At 53.6% G+C, this 14281-nt stretch overlaps 1 protein-coding gene and 1 long non-coding RNA gene across 3 annotated transcripts; both read right to left on the bottom strand.

Annotated features, from left to right (window-relative positions):
* Positions 1-5674: 5674 nt before the first annotated feature.
* On the bottom strand, positions 5675-11781 carry LOC118170576. 2 transcript variants are annotated; one of them, XR_004752787.1, is made up of 3 exons: positions 11711-11781; positions 7606-7853; positions 5675-6652 (listed from the first exon to the last, which is right to left on the bottom strand). It is a non-coding gene; the product is annotated as an uncharacterized LOC118170576 (long non-coding RNA). The 2 variants fall into 2 exon arrangements; XR_004752786.1 differs by having other exon boundaries at positions 5675-6445.
* Positions 11782-12354: 573 nt separating this feature from the next.
* Positions 12355-14275, bottom strand: LOC118170899 (LIM homeobox transcription factor 1-alpha-like; the record flags this gene model as incomplete). Its single annotated transcript, XM_035333503.1, has 2 exons — positions 12355-13635; positions 14173-14275. Coding segments are annotated over 2 exons (264 nt in total), but the record flags the coding sequence as incomplete, so codon positions are not given.
* Between the last annotated feature and the right edge of the window lie 6 nt (positions 14276-14281).

Raw genomic sequence — 14281 nt, 5'->3', positions numbered from 1 at the left:
AGGGGGACCCTTCATGGAGCCACAAGTGGGAATTGGGGCGAGGACGAGGTGAGGGATGCTGGTGCCGGCCGTCAAGCAGCGGGCCAGTAATAACCAGTAATAACCTCATTATGAGGCTGGAGATGCCGGGAGAGAGAGAGAGGGGGGCAAGGGGGGGGGGGGGGGGGGCAGATGCCGTCCTTCTGCTGCCCGCGTGCCACCGGCAGCTTGAGGAGCCAGCGAGTTGTCAGCGCGTCTCCTGCCTCTCACCTTGCTTCTCATTAGCTCCCCGCCGCGCTGCCATGCAGGCAGATGGGGCAGGGCTCGTGTCCGCCTGCCGCCGCCGTGCCGGGGGGGTGCTGGGGGTGCCGGCTTCTGCACCGCTCCCCCTTAGTGCTGCCACGTCCCGGCACTGCTGCCGGATGGAGAAGGGCACCACGGGCGGAGGGTGAGCTGGAAGCAGGGTGCTTGAAGCACCCAGGCAGTTTCAGCCAGCATGGGGTGGTCAGGTCGCGCCCTAGGATTTGGAGACATCCCACTGGGACTCAGATTTGGGAGGCTGGGGTGTTTTCCTACAAGTTGTCTTGGGGGCTAAGTGTTTTTTTTTTGGGTAGTCCCAACCCCTGCCACACGCAGGGTGCTTATTGCCAGAGCAAGGCAGAGTCATCTTCTGAGGACAGCATCCTCAAAAAGGCACGAGGGGAGCTGAAGAGGAACGTAAGCTGGGCCAGGAGGCACCAGCAAGGACCAAGCCAGAGGGATGCAGGGCTGAACAGGCTGCAGAAGGAGGCTGGGATGCCACCCACTAACTTCCCAGACCCTATCTCCAGGAAAGACACTACCCCAGTGTCCTGCACGCCTCCTGCTTCCCCAAGGGGAGAGACCTCTCTCCACAAGAAGAAAAAGCAGAAGCCCCTGCACCTTCCCACCATGGAAAAACTCCTCCAGGCTGGGTGAATATTCCCAGCCAGAGAGGATTGTCCAGCAGCACGTAGAAGTGTGGGGGCTCCCAGGTTCGTTACTGATTTATCATCTCCAGCAGACCACGGCTGCCTGCTTTCTGCTCCCTGCTTCCCTCCAGGGTCACCATCCCTGTGGGCTCCTGACACCAGGGCTGGTCCCACCAGCCGGTCAGAATTTCCACAGTTTTGGGGCAGAACGGGGTATTTTTGCACCTTTTGTCAGTGCGGGCTGCGAGGGAAGGAGATTTGAAGGCATGCGGTACCTGCGCTCAGCAGAGGGGGTGTGGGCGAGTGTGCAGGCGTACAGAGCTATTAATTAAAACTGCTCGGTCAGATGCTATAGAGAGATTAGTTGTCACATTGTGTTAATGGCAAGCTTGGCAACACCGCGAGAAGGGGCAGGACTGCCCGCCGTCCCCTCAGCTGTTCAAGTGCCGCGTTTATACCCAGCCAGAATGACTAATTGGCAGGTTTTGTCCAACAGAAGCCCCCTCGTTATCAGGAAGAGATCGGTACCTTTAATGAAGGAGAGGGAGGAAGGGGACGGACGGGCAGCGACCGCCAAGGCAGAGACCCCACGTGTGGGGACAGCTGTGGCCCTGTGCTTGAGGTGACAGCACATGGGGAGGCTGGAAAAGCCCAGCACCATGAGCTCCTTGAGCCCCCCAACCCAGGTGGTGAGCAGAGGGCAGGAGACCCCTCGTTCTGCAGTTAATCCTCCTCAGCTTCATTCCCCGACTCATTTTTCCTGCTGCAAGGAGGAAGGGAGCAGAAAAAAGGCTGGGGGAAACCTCCCAGACAGCAGCACCGGGGGAACATCCCTGCCTTAGTCACACAGGGGGCTCTGCCAAGCTCCGTGCCTGGGACACAGATTTTGTTGGACACAGACATCAGTGAAGCAGCAAACCCCCGAGATGTTTGCTATTAGCTCAGCTGCAGTGTACAACTTCATGTTTTTTCTTTGTGGCACAAGGATTAGCAGTGACCTTGGGTGGGAAGCAGCTTCTCCCCCGGACAAAACGGCTCAGCTCTGTGGCAAAGCTGAGATTTCTGCATAGTTTTAGAAGAGCTGTTCTGCCTGACATGATTTGAGCTTCCAACCACAGCCAGGTGGAGTCACTTCAACCCACATCTGAGCTCTGGTACTGCTGCCCAGCTTGGTCCCTTGAAGGGAGCTCAGTTACATCTGCTCTCCCACCATCAGGAGCCCCAGCTGGTTGACAGCCACCTCACCCAGCTCCCAAGCTGGCTGTGTATGAAGATGAGGAAGAAGAGGTCACCACCAACACCACTTGGATCCATAAGGCCTAGAGGTCATATGTGGATGGGGCAATGTTGGAGATGTGAAAGTGCCCAAAGCACCAGCGTCATTCGCATCTCCAAAGGGCCTGGCCCTATGCAGTTTTTAGGAGGTACCTGAATAATGCCTACACAGCATCCTGCAAGGCATTTCCCTTGGCCCCGTGGTCAATTTATAGGTTACCAAACATCTTGGTGTAATTCCTTGGCACAACTCTAAGATGATTCACAAAAATAATCCAAACCTCATCCCTGTACTTCTCCTCTGTTAGCCTCCTGCTGTTTTACCTCCTTTATTCTATCTGTCCTGTTCTAATTTCATATTGACCTGAATAGCTCCAAGCAAAGAAAACCTTTCATTGAAGGGAAAAAACCAAAAACACAAAATGTTGGTCCCAAACTTTTATTTTGTCCTCCCCTCTCCACCAGTGTCACACAGCCACCTCCCGCGCAGCAGTTACCTGTCACAGAAGACACTTTGTTCATGCAGCGGAGGCCAAGTTCCAATCACTGAATGTAATAGGGGAAGATGAGTGATAGATTGACACAATTAATTTCCATGTTCCCACTAGTAACATTGATTTTAGGGCATTCAGCCTTTACAAGTCTCTGAACGCAAGGGAAAACTTGGCTCTGATCTTTTCGGTAGAGGTCAAAAAGGTGCTCAGACATTATGGGAGCTCAGCTGCTCCAACACCCTTCAGGGTTTTGACTCGTGCCCCACTCACACGAATCTAGGATGTGCCTCTGGGACTGCATTAGCTCAGGAAGAACCTACTGAGGAGGCTGTGTGGGCACATCCCTGGTGCCGCTTGAACACTCATTTTTTGAGCCCATCTGCTTGGTTCCTCAGACTCACTGTCCTCCAGATGTGTTGGATGTGTGCTTAATTTGCAGCTATTTTACCACAGCTCATCTCCTACACAAATCCATCGCCTCAAGATGGAACTGCCTCTTCAAGCTAGATTTTCCTTTCAGCATAGACACACGGGCAGATGTCCTCCTTCCACCACAGTTTTTAAAGCAAGGACCCAAGGTGGGAGACCAGCTTGCTTTGGACACCAAGGCAGGTTGAACCTAGCAACAAATAGAGAAGAAAAAATATCAAATCCATCTCGGATCCCTTCTTGGAGCAAAGCCCATGGCACCCAGCACAAGCTGCTGCTCTCACCCACCTGCTCGCCACCCCACAAGGTCCCCAGGGGTGCTCCTTTTCCCCTTACCCCCTTTCCCTGCCCCTGGGCCACCCGGCCCTGCTCCATCCCTTTCCCCCCACCCCTCCTCCATGCCCTGCCATCAGACAATGCCTGCCCTAAGAAACCACCCCGTATAAGCAGGCGAGCGACCGCGACAAAGCAGCCCTGCTATGCGCGGCATCCCCGCTCGCCAGCCAAGCCGGGAGATTCACCTGTGCGGCCCAGACAGTGAAGGATTGTTTGGAGCAAAACACTGTGCAATCAAGTGGAGATAGCAGAAGCAACGGGGTCAGGCAGGCTGCCTGGGGCATCTTTCATCTCCAGCGTGGGGAGGTGGGGTGTAAAGCGCGCACCGACCGGGGCCGAGGCAGGCTGAAAGGCAGCCTTGTTCTGCCAGCTATCTGCCATCTCTCTGATGTCACACGTCGCGTTCGGGCAGCTCACTTCAAAGGGCCCTTTCTCTTTCGGGTTTGGAGTTTGCTGTTTGGGGGGATGATAGCCTGGCTTTCCCAAAAAAGCATTTTGCTGTGCAATATATATATATATATATATATAAATATATATATATATATATATAAAAACTTGAAGAGCAGCCACCCAAGTTAACCCAGCTCAAGCAGGGTTGGGACAAGCGATTGGAAATCAAGGCGTCCCACTATCCTGCTCAAGCTACGAGCAGCAGCAGATTGGGACTGCTTTGGGACCAAATTTACCTCACCCAAACCCTATACAGGGCTCCCCTGAGCCAGCATCCACCAAACACTTGCCACCAGGGAGCTCTGTGGCCTGGCTCCTGCCAGCCACACAGGTCCACTTTTGGCTAGGGTTTCTTGGTCAACTTCAACCCTACCATTGAACCACAAACATCACCTTGGCATACCAACCCAAAGCAAGAGGGTGACAGCACGCACCTCTGCAGCTCTTGCTGGGTGCCTGGAGGCACATCTTACAGGCAGGAAGCCAAAATATCAACCATGCCTCAGCCACACCAGACAAGACATCTTGCTGGGCTGCAGCCTCTTGTTGAATGATGGTGTCTCTGCCAAACTATGCAAATTCATCCAAGGCTGTGCAGCAGAAAGATGGCATTTCAAAAGACTAATAAGACTCTGGATGCAAGTTACCTGCTGGGAGAACACGTGTCCCATTAAGCAAAACCTTGAGAAACCCAAAGAGGAGAAAGTACTCAGAGGCACTATGGGAGAAAGACTCTGGCCAACAGCAATTTAATTTTTTATTTATTTATTTATTTTTTTAATTCTAAGTATGCAAAAATTCACAAACCCTCCACTAAGTAATGTGTGACATCTGCCTTTTTTTTTTTTTGTGGAGACTGGCAAATGCTATTTCAAACTTTCCACATATGGGTCAACTGGAAACTATCCCATGTAGTAAATATGCAATGCTTCCAGGTTTTAGAAGCTAAAAAAACAAGCTCAAATGTGGGATCAAAGAGGAGTGGGAGGTGTGTTCGTACCCACAAGGGCCCAGAGATCCTGGAGAGAAGCAGGTTAAGCTGCAGCACCATGCAGTTACCCACATCAGCCCCACCACTGCCAGGGTGTAGAGGAATTCCAGATACCAGGGTTTCCTCCTCACACAACTGGTATTGGTTTTAATGGCAGTAATGGGAAGGTGCATCAAAACTCAACTAAAAGACTCAGTATAAGAGAAAAAACACATGCACACCAGCCCCCTGACCCTTACTCAGAGTGCCTGGACCACAGCATCCCTTGAGCATCCTTAAGCCTGCCTGAGGGACAACTGATGACAGGTCTCACCTCTAAACAATGCTGTGATCCTAGACATCAGACAGCAGCCCCTGAGGGTGCCCCCAACCACCCCAACCTCTGCCCACACCCAGCTGCCTCCCCTGGAGGTGCAGGTCCCTCCTGCACCCTGAGGACCTCCAGCCCCAGGCATCCATCTGCAGTACCTCACCCCATGGGGAGAAGGGATGAAATTCAGTTACAGAGAGGTGAATTCACCTACACAGAGGCTCTTTTGAGACCCTGTGGAGGACAATATCAGAACCCCCAGAGGCCATTTCTTGACACTGACAGCTTGGAGAGAGGCAGAGGCACCCTCCATACCAGCACTGCAAGCAGCAGCCTCTGCTCCCCAAACTGAGCGCCTGCGAGAGGATTTAAGGGACTGGCAGAATTTACTGGCAGGTATTAAAAGTTCACTGGGGCTGTAATAGCAATCTGTCAGCCCGCTGCTAATCCTTCTTGACAGAAACTTTATAAGAAGCTGAAGCGCGTTAAATAGTCCTGCAGTCTGAGCAGAGCGATTTCGAGGAGGGCGGTTTGAAACCACGGCTGCTTTTCCTTGGACCCCTGAACAAGAGCCCAAGGGGCAGTCAGGGTTTGACTCTCACTTGCAAAAGCTGCTTCTTCCCTGCAGGAGAAGGAGCAGGGACCTTGAGCAGGCAACCACACCACCCAGGCAGCAGCACCCCGAGCACCCCAGGGGCACAGAGGCAGCGATGCTCCTTGCCGCACAATAGCAGCTCTGTGCACTCGCCCGGGAGGTGGGGAGGACTCACAGGGACCATCCGATGCACCTGCACTCACCTTGGAGTCAGGAATGCGAGCAATTCACATCTGCAAATCCTGGGAAACCCATTAGCGATGAAACTGGATCTGCTCACCCCGCGAGGGAAATCTGCCTGGGTCCGTGGTTTAAAGGGGGGGGGGTTATCAGCTGGGTATCACAGATACCTGGGTTGGGGCTATGGCACGCAGATGGGACAACTGTGGTTGTGCTGTCCCAGGAAAAACCTCTTGGACAGCCTCTCCTTGGATGGCTGAGCTGTTACCAGCAACACACAGCTTCCCGTCCACCTCTGAAATAAAGGGATGGCTCCAGGTGCACAGCAGCTCATGTTAGGGACCAGCAGCTGAGGTGCCACCTCCAGCAGGTCCCTGCACCAGCAGGGCTGCGGACACATTGCAGGAACAAGTTCGTGTTGGCACTGTTCTGAGTGCTCCCCACAGTTGGTTTGTCCTGGAGCAGATGGCAAAGTTTTTATCATCATCCCTATATTTCACTGCTCTGTCTCCCACGGATTTCCCAAGCTTTTACCTCTTAGCTGAGCTCCATCACCAACATCCCATGGAGCAGGAAGCCCCACCAGGATCAGCTATTAGGGTGACTCAAGATACCCACAGAGGAAGAGGCTCACACAGCCCTGTCCCATTGTGGCCAGGTCTCCTGGCAGAGGGAAGGAAGAAGCCAGCAGTAGACTCATGGGTCTCAGCTCTGCTGTCCAAAATTCACAGGTTCCTCAGGCAGAGAATCCTGCTGGCCAGCAGGACGCAGTGGCACAGCAAGCAGCCCAGCTGGGGAGCTGGATGTCCCAGCACATCCCGAGTGTGACACTGGTACCAGTGCTCTCCAGGTAATTCTTCATGCCCAGCAAGGGCTGTGCTCACACTGAGTCCTCCCCACAGAGGGGAAGAGAAGCAGAAGACATTAATAGAGTGCTTCACCACCCCTTTGCGCAGGACCTGCAGAAACCTCAGATTTTATTTTACCAAAACTTGCAGAAATCTGTTGACAGCTACAAGAACTATATGGGCAAGGAAGTAAAAGGCTAGGCCACAAGTTTTGAGCAAAATCACAGCATAGTTTGGGTTGGAAAAGACTTCAAAGCTCATCCAGTCCCAGCCCCTGCCATGGGCAGGGACACCTCTCACCAGCCCAGGCTGCCCCTAGCCCCATCCAGCCTGGCCCTGGGCATTGCCAGAGATGGGGAAGCCACAGCTCCTCTGGGCAGCCTGTGACAGGGCCTCACCACTCTTATAATGAAGAATTTCTAAGAAGAACAGAAAGGCAGGAAACTTGCTGGGGAAGAAAGCCACCACCAACCTTGCTGGGATGCAGAGTGGGACCTGCAATAGCAGCTAGGAGTGTGTGTCCCAGGGGGGAGCACAAGCCCCCACAGCAGCACGGATTCAGGCACGAAGGGATGGATGCAAGCCAGGTCATCCACTGCATGGAGGGAGCCCAGTGACCAAAACACCAGGGGAGCTCACAGACTGGCATTATCATTTATTTTTACAAGCCCTCCTTCCCTCAAGCACACTGTCATCATCTTCCCCGTGTGCAGAGCTGTTCCCAAGTAACCAGATCCCCCCCAGCCACAATCCTCCTACGGTACTCACCCCGATGCTATCAGCAGGTCTGGCCCCATGCACGCGGTCAGGCAGCACCTATAAGCTCGGGTGGCCTGGGGCTGCAGGGTGGAATTGGGCTCCTTCCTCCCCAACACAGCTGCTTTGGGCCATCACGGGGATGCCCAGAAGTGCAGCATCCCTGCTGCTTATCAGTATTTCCTCAGGGAGCCTTTTCCCAGCATGGCCACAGGCATTTGTCAGCTCCTCATCCGCTCCTGGCTGGAGGTGAGCTGCTCCTACCAACAGCAGGTTTGTGCTCGAGGAGAGGGAAAAATAAGCAAGTCAGGGAAACAGCTGTTAAACTGCAGGAATAATCAATTAAGAGGCAATTTCATCATCTCAAATAAGCTCGCTTGCACTTAAAAAGCTTTCAGGAGCAAGTGATTAGCCTCTAATTGATGGGAACTGGAAAGCCCAGGGAAGAGGCAAGGCAGACCAGTTTTAACAGCCTTTTCTGGGGCACCATGGGGACTGTGGGTCCCTTCACCCCACAGCGCCTCTGAGGACTGCATCCACCTCTGGGCTTCATGGGTCCAACCCCTTGCCAGGCTCACTGATGAATTTCTCTGGATTTTGTGCCCTCTCTCCATCTCACCCCTAGGTAACCCAGTTGGGAGTGGAAAAGCCATTCTGCAGCCATGGCATGCAGAATCTGGCCCATTTTTCATGCCTGAGCTTTGGATTAAAGCAGCCTCTCAAATGGAGACCAGACCTCCACTGAGGCCTCTCCTGCAGGGTGAGGGGACATGCCCTAGAGTGGGGACACCATCCCACATCACCCCTGCTGCCCCAACGAGGAGGCAGCCTCAGGAAGGGACCTGGGGCTGCATTTACTGACTGCCTTTGCTGCTGTCCTTTAACCACCACATCCAGGGCTTCTCCAGCTCCCCTCGTAGGGGGTCTGTCCCCCAGCGCCGTGGGGTGCTGTTGGCCCTGCCTGCAGCAGCTCTCCTGTTGGCAGCCCCGGGATGTCACCGCTCCTTCCTCACCCCTCCGCCTACTCCGGGAGGAGGCCACGCAGCCAGCAGGCGGTTACAGCTTCTGGCAGGCTCCAGCTGATCCTTTTGGAAGGAGTTTTGCTGGTCTCCTCTTCCCATGCTCCTTGGGGGCTCTCCAGTTACCTCCCAAATACCTCCATGTTCCCAACCACAGGGCCAAGCCCTCCAACACTGGGACACCAGCACGGGGTTGTCAGGACAACATAACCAGCCACCGAAGGCACAGGCATTACACTACATCTTTACTTCCATGACCTCATGCTATATTTTCCATACAGTCCCTGCCTCTCTCAGCAAACGGGTGGTTTTCTGCTATTTTCCATATCCTCCTCCTGCACACAGCCTCAGGGTCCTCCACACTCACGTATTATTGAGTTGTGTTGAGCACAGACTTGTTTCCTTGCAGATGCTCTCTGGGAAAGCACAGAGAAGCCGGAGGCTCCTAGGATACCTCCCTTCACAGCCCCTCTCCTCCCAAGCAGATATTATTGCATTTGTACTGCGAGGAACGGAGCACGAGGAGAGCTGGAGCTGTCAGGGGCCAGCCAGTTTCAGCATCAATCTGAGATGCCAAAAATGCTCTGCCGAGCACCAAGCCTGCCTGGGCTTTCCAAAAGTCCTAATAAAGATTGGTCAGTAAAGGATCATTGGCTCTTCGCCCCCACATGAAGCCACCAAGCTGGAAAGGACACCAGGGCACCGCCTACTGGGGCTTGCCACCAGCTCCCCACCTCTGTGCCGCAGGGTCCATCAGCCTTATGATGCTCCCTGCCCTCTGGCAGGGATTTTCTCTGCCCCAGACTGTGATCCAACCTCTGAGCATCCTCCTGAATGAGCCCCCTGTTCATGGGGTCACCACAGGAGAAACCTGATCCCCCTCTGAAGCAGCAGCTTGGAGTGCCCGGGGCGCTGGGAAGCTGCTGTTCTTCACCAAGAGCTGTCAGCATTTGATCACTTGGAGTGTTTTGACACGGCTTTTGGTTGGATACACTCATCCTCAGCCTCTGAACTTATACATGTCAGCCTCCACATCAGCATCCAGGAGGCGTACGGCTGACGAGATAACCTTTCCATGGCCAACACCCTGCCACTGCAGGAACAGAGACAGGAATTTGGTCTGATCTCCAGCAAGATAAGAAAACACGATTCTCCTTTTTACACCTGAAGGGCTTTTCCTGCCTTTCCATTGCAAGTCTTTACCATTTCATACAAGACTTTTTAAAGGAACTGATGCAGATGAGCAGTGGAAGAAAGCAACTTCACAAAGGCAAGCCTCAGACCTGGCCAGCTGGTGCTGCCTGGGGTCCTGCTCGCACATCCACCATCAGGCCGAGGCACTCATCCTCGGTGGTTTGAGCCACATCGTGTGTCACAAGACAAGCATTTTCTGATGGCAGGTGACATCTTATGCCCAGAACAGCATCACTATAGATATCAGACATCTGGGAAAGACCCTGTCTAGGAGGATTTCCTAGAGAACCTCATTGACAAGGTCATATCCTTCCAGGCAGGTCTCTTCCTCCTGTGCCCGCACACTGCAGGTTGCCTATAGATACCACCCAGGTACAAACATGGCCAGTATTGGCCAAGTCCATTTTGAGTTTTTTTTTGCGGTCTGCATCTGCCCCAGGATCCCATCCCATCCATTCACAAACAGCAAGTTAATTAACATAATATCACTCAGAGCTAGCTCGTTCCTGCCTATCAGTATCATCTAATCAGTGTCCTCAACTGAAAAGCAATCTCTGGCTTGATCTTGGCCACCGAGCAGGGCCTGAACAGAGAGGGCTTTGTTCACTGAGCCACTAGAGATATGAAGGCTGGCTCCCAACCCCTTCCTGCCATTGCCCTTGTCTTGGAAAGCAAGGTAGAGCTTTTTTTTTTTTTTATGTCAGACCTTGCTCTTTTCTCCCTGGGTTTGACAAGGAGCTGTCATTCACCCTAGGGAGTCGCTCTGTGGGCTGAGAGGTGGCTCAGGTGCGGAGCACAGCGTGGCAGAGCAGCACCACAGGCATCCAGCCCAGAATCCAAACACCCACAAGAAGCCATTTGCTGCAGCATCTCCATCCTTCACCTCAGGAGACAATGCTCAGATGGCTTTGCTTTGGCAGGATCAGTCCACACACTGAAGCAAGGCACAGCAGAGCATCACACCCAGATGAGAGGAGGACTCATGCGGGCATTGCACCATTACCACAAGGACTGTGCCAAGCACAGGCCAACTGCAGGAAAGGGCAGGTTTAAGACCATGAACTCTGCTAATTTTGCTAGATGACATCCTGCCCTCTTCCACAATACCAATCCTTCCCCCAAAATACACATATCCACTCTCTGTATAATCATTTCATAAAAGTATATGCACACACTTTAAGATACTGTTATTATGTTGTCATTATATCATTGCAAGACTTTAAAAGAAGCAGTCATCCAGCCTGCGTGACATGGGTTTTATGGGGGGAGTATTTTGGAGGAAGTAATCTCACGGGTATAAATTGATAGGTGGGCTGATGGAAAGGCAGACTGATGGAGGTGAGTATTTTTCAAAAAGGAGATAGCTGTGGGTGGGGAAGAAAACCCTTTTATCTTTAAACCATTTTTTTTCTAAGAAAAACTTAAATCAATGTTTTAAGAAACATGCAAGTGATAAGAATTTTAAAAGGAATTTTAATAATCATTAATGAAAATAACTTTTTTTCTATTGCAAACCCAGCCAGCATTAACCCAGCCATTAGCTACACCTGGATCCTACAAATCAGACTCATGCTGGCTTCACAGCCCACAGCAGCTCCTCCACACCACCCATACTCCATCCTCCCCCAAATCCCCCTTTCCCCAAGCAGGGCATATCCTCAACTTCAGTCCACATCCTCACCCCAACCCTCTCTGCCCCACTAACACCACACAGCCTTTCCCCAAGACCACCAAGCAACGGAGAAACCCCAAACAATTTCCCAACCAACTCAGGCCAGCAAAACCCAAGCATTTTCCTGCAGCAGGCTGAAGGAGCAGGGACCCCATCCCCACACTGAGCACACAATTCCCTCTACCAAAAGTAGAGAGCTTTAGAAACACAGATCTTGCCCACAAGCACCTACCTTGCTGTCCTTCATGAGACCTCAAATCAGGCCATGCAGCTTCCCAGGGCACACCTTCTCACCTCCTCCCAAACCCAGGCAGTCTGTGAGTCCTGTTTTTATAGGGTTTTGGTCTCCCTCCTGCAAGACCTTCACCTGGTGACTCGCTAATTACATCCCAAATGAGCAAGCCAGCCCAGCTGGGATATCTCTGCTGGAGAAGACCTCACAGTTCAATAGAGCTCACTTAATTCTCTGTGGAAAGCCTTTTCCTGCGTGCTTGATATTTGTCCCATTTCCCTTTTATGTGCTCCAGCCTCATGTTAGAGGCAGCACAGGCCAGAGAAGGGCTCAGAGGCTTGTAATAAAAATGCAATTGTCAAGACAAAAAGGAGCCTGTGCAGTGATTAAAAATTAGTTGTTAATTCAGTGGGCACCAGCGAGATTTGTGTCACCTTCCACAGCCGCCCACCCCCATCCATCAGCCACAAAGGATCCTCCAAGGTCAATTTAGTACCAAACCAGAGAATATTTGGTATCTAAAACCCGACGAGCAGAAGCTTTCCCATATGGGTGACCTGGGAGATCATCCAACCCCATTCCCTCCCGAGCTGATGGGACACACAAGAAGAGACCAGGCATGTTTGGTGGTTTTTTTTTTCAGATTTTTTTTTTTTTTTTTTTAAATTTCACCTTGCTACGCAGTTCCTGTCGGTGCATCAGCACCTCCCGCCGGGCCGGCTGCCTCCGGGCCCCGCTACATTCAGTGTCAGGCCGTACGGGGGCCACGAGCCTCGCGGTCACTTGCACGTCTTTACAGGCGGTCGCTTACATCGTTTGGGAACAGCAGCACAAAAGGACACAACGCATGGAAACGAGAGGGGGATGAGGTGAGGGTCGGCCGAGAGCTCAGCCTGGAGGAGAACCTGGAGAGGTGGACCCGCAGGTGGGGTGGGAGGCGCAGGGCTCCTTCCTCCTTCAGACAAGGGGTGGTGGCATTGGCTGGTGGCTCCTGGAGACAGGACAGCACCTCACACCTCTCCAGCACCCATATCTGAGGATTCGGGATGGGTCACTGGTTGGGGAGAGAGCTGGGGATGTCCCCGAATTCCAGCACCAACCTCCCGGCCACCATGAGTGGCAAGGACGGGACGTGGCCACCTCGCTGTCCCCACCGACCTGCTGGCGGAGGAGCTGGTCCCTGCCGTGGGGTTCAAAAGCAGTGGGGCAACCTGAGAGCACCAAAAATAACTGGCCCCGAAACCCAGACCTACCGCCTGACACGAGCCGGTGTTCCTGCCCTGCCACCGGGCTTTTGCAACCCAAACGTGACGCTTATAAAAAGTAAATTATCTCATCTCATAACTTAAGTGCATCGAGCATTTCCTTAAATACGGTTCGCGCTGAAAATAAAGTTACTTTTGCTGTACAGTAAATTTCTGATAGACTTAGGAATAAACTTTGTGGGTACAACAACCCGGCGGGTGCGCCCGTGCGGGATGCCACCGCGCGTGGCCGCATGGCTCCGCTCGCACGCCCGTGCCCACACACACAAACACACACACAGCCCCGTCCCACCACACAGGGGGGGGACGTCTCTAGCTTTCTATATTCGCGTGGGAATTTGAAAACCAACCCGCCAGCTGCCAGACCCACTCCTGCCCCTAACCCTAGGATTTCCTAAGAGAAACGTGAAACTACGCAGCCCAAAACTCGCTGGGTCCCTGGGCATCCCGAGCTACAAAACGCCGCGTGCCGGCCTCCCATCGTGGGGCTCCGCTGCGCTCAGGAGGTGAAGTAGGAGCTCTGCATGGAGTAGAGGTGGTCGATGGGGTTCCCCACCCGCGCCTGCAGCGGCCCCGCGTCCGCCGTGGCGAGGAAGCAGTCGCCCAGGTTGCTCAGTGAGGTATCGTCGCTGTCCATGTCGTGGAAGAGGGGCTCGGCACCTGGGGAAGCAGGAAAGGAGCAGCGTTGGAGGGATGCCGCGTGCTGCTGCAGCTCCCCGAGCACCATAACTCCTCTCCCACCTGGTCCCTTAGAGCCTACTGAGATGGTTTGGGGATGCTGGCCCGCCTCGGGGAAGAGGGAACTGTAAATCATATGGGGTGGCACCTTTGGAGAGGTGGTGGCACCACTGGGGAGGTGGTGGCACCATTAAGGAGGTGGTAGAACCACTGGAGAGGTGGTGGCACCATTGGGGAGGTGGTGGCACCACCAGGGAGGAGGCGGCACTCCTAGTTTTCCCACCAGACCTTCAGAGCTTGCTTTCTGCTCCACTTGGCTCCAGCTGCCCCATGGGTTTGCTTTCGTGGTGCCAGCCACCTTGGTGCCCCCACTTCTGCAGTGTAAGGATTTAGGGGAGCGGGGGCTGCCGCCTGCCCAGAACTTGCTGCACGCCCATCGCGCAGCCCTCATTTAGACAGAGAGAGGGCAAGAACAAAGCCCCGGTGGGGTTGCAGACGTGCCCCCTCCTGCAGCCTTACCGTAGGGGTGCATGTGGTCTCCAGGCATCTGCGGCGGGGTGAGCCCTTGCCGGAAGGGGTCGGAGCTGTAGACACCCTGCTCCATGCCCAGGAGCTGCTGCGGGGGGGG

The sequence above is a fragment of the Oxyura jamaicensis genome, chromosome 8, assembly GCF_011077185.1.
Source record: "Oxyura jamaicensis isolate SHBP4307 breed ruddy duck chromosome 8, BPBGC_Ojam_1.0, whole genome shotgun sequence".
Taxonomy (NCBI): Eukaryota; Metazoa; Chordata; class Aves; order Anseriformes; family Anatidae; genus Oxyura; species Oxyura jamaicensis.
Note: the sequence above shows the minus strand (reverse complement) of the source record. Positions and strands in the feature narration are given on the sequence as shown.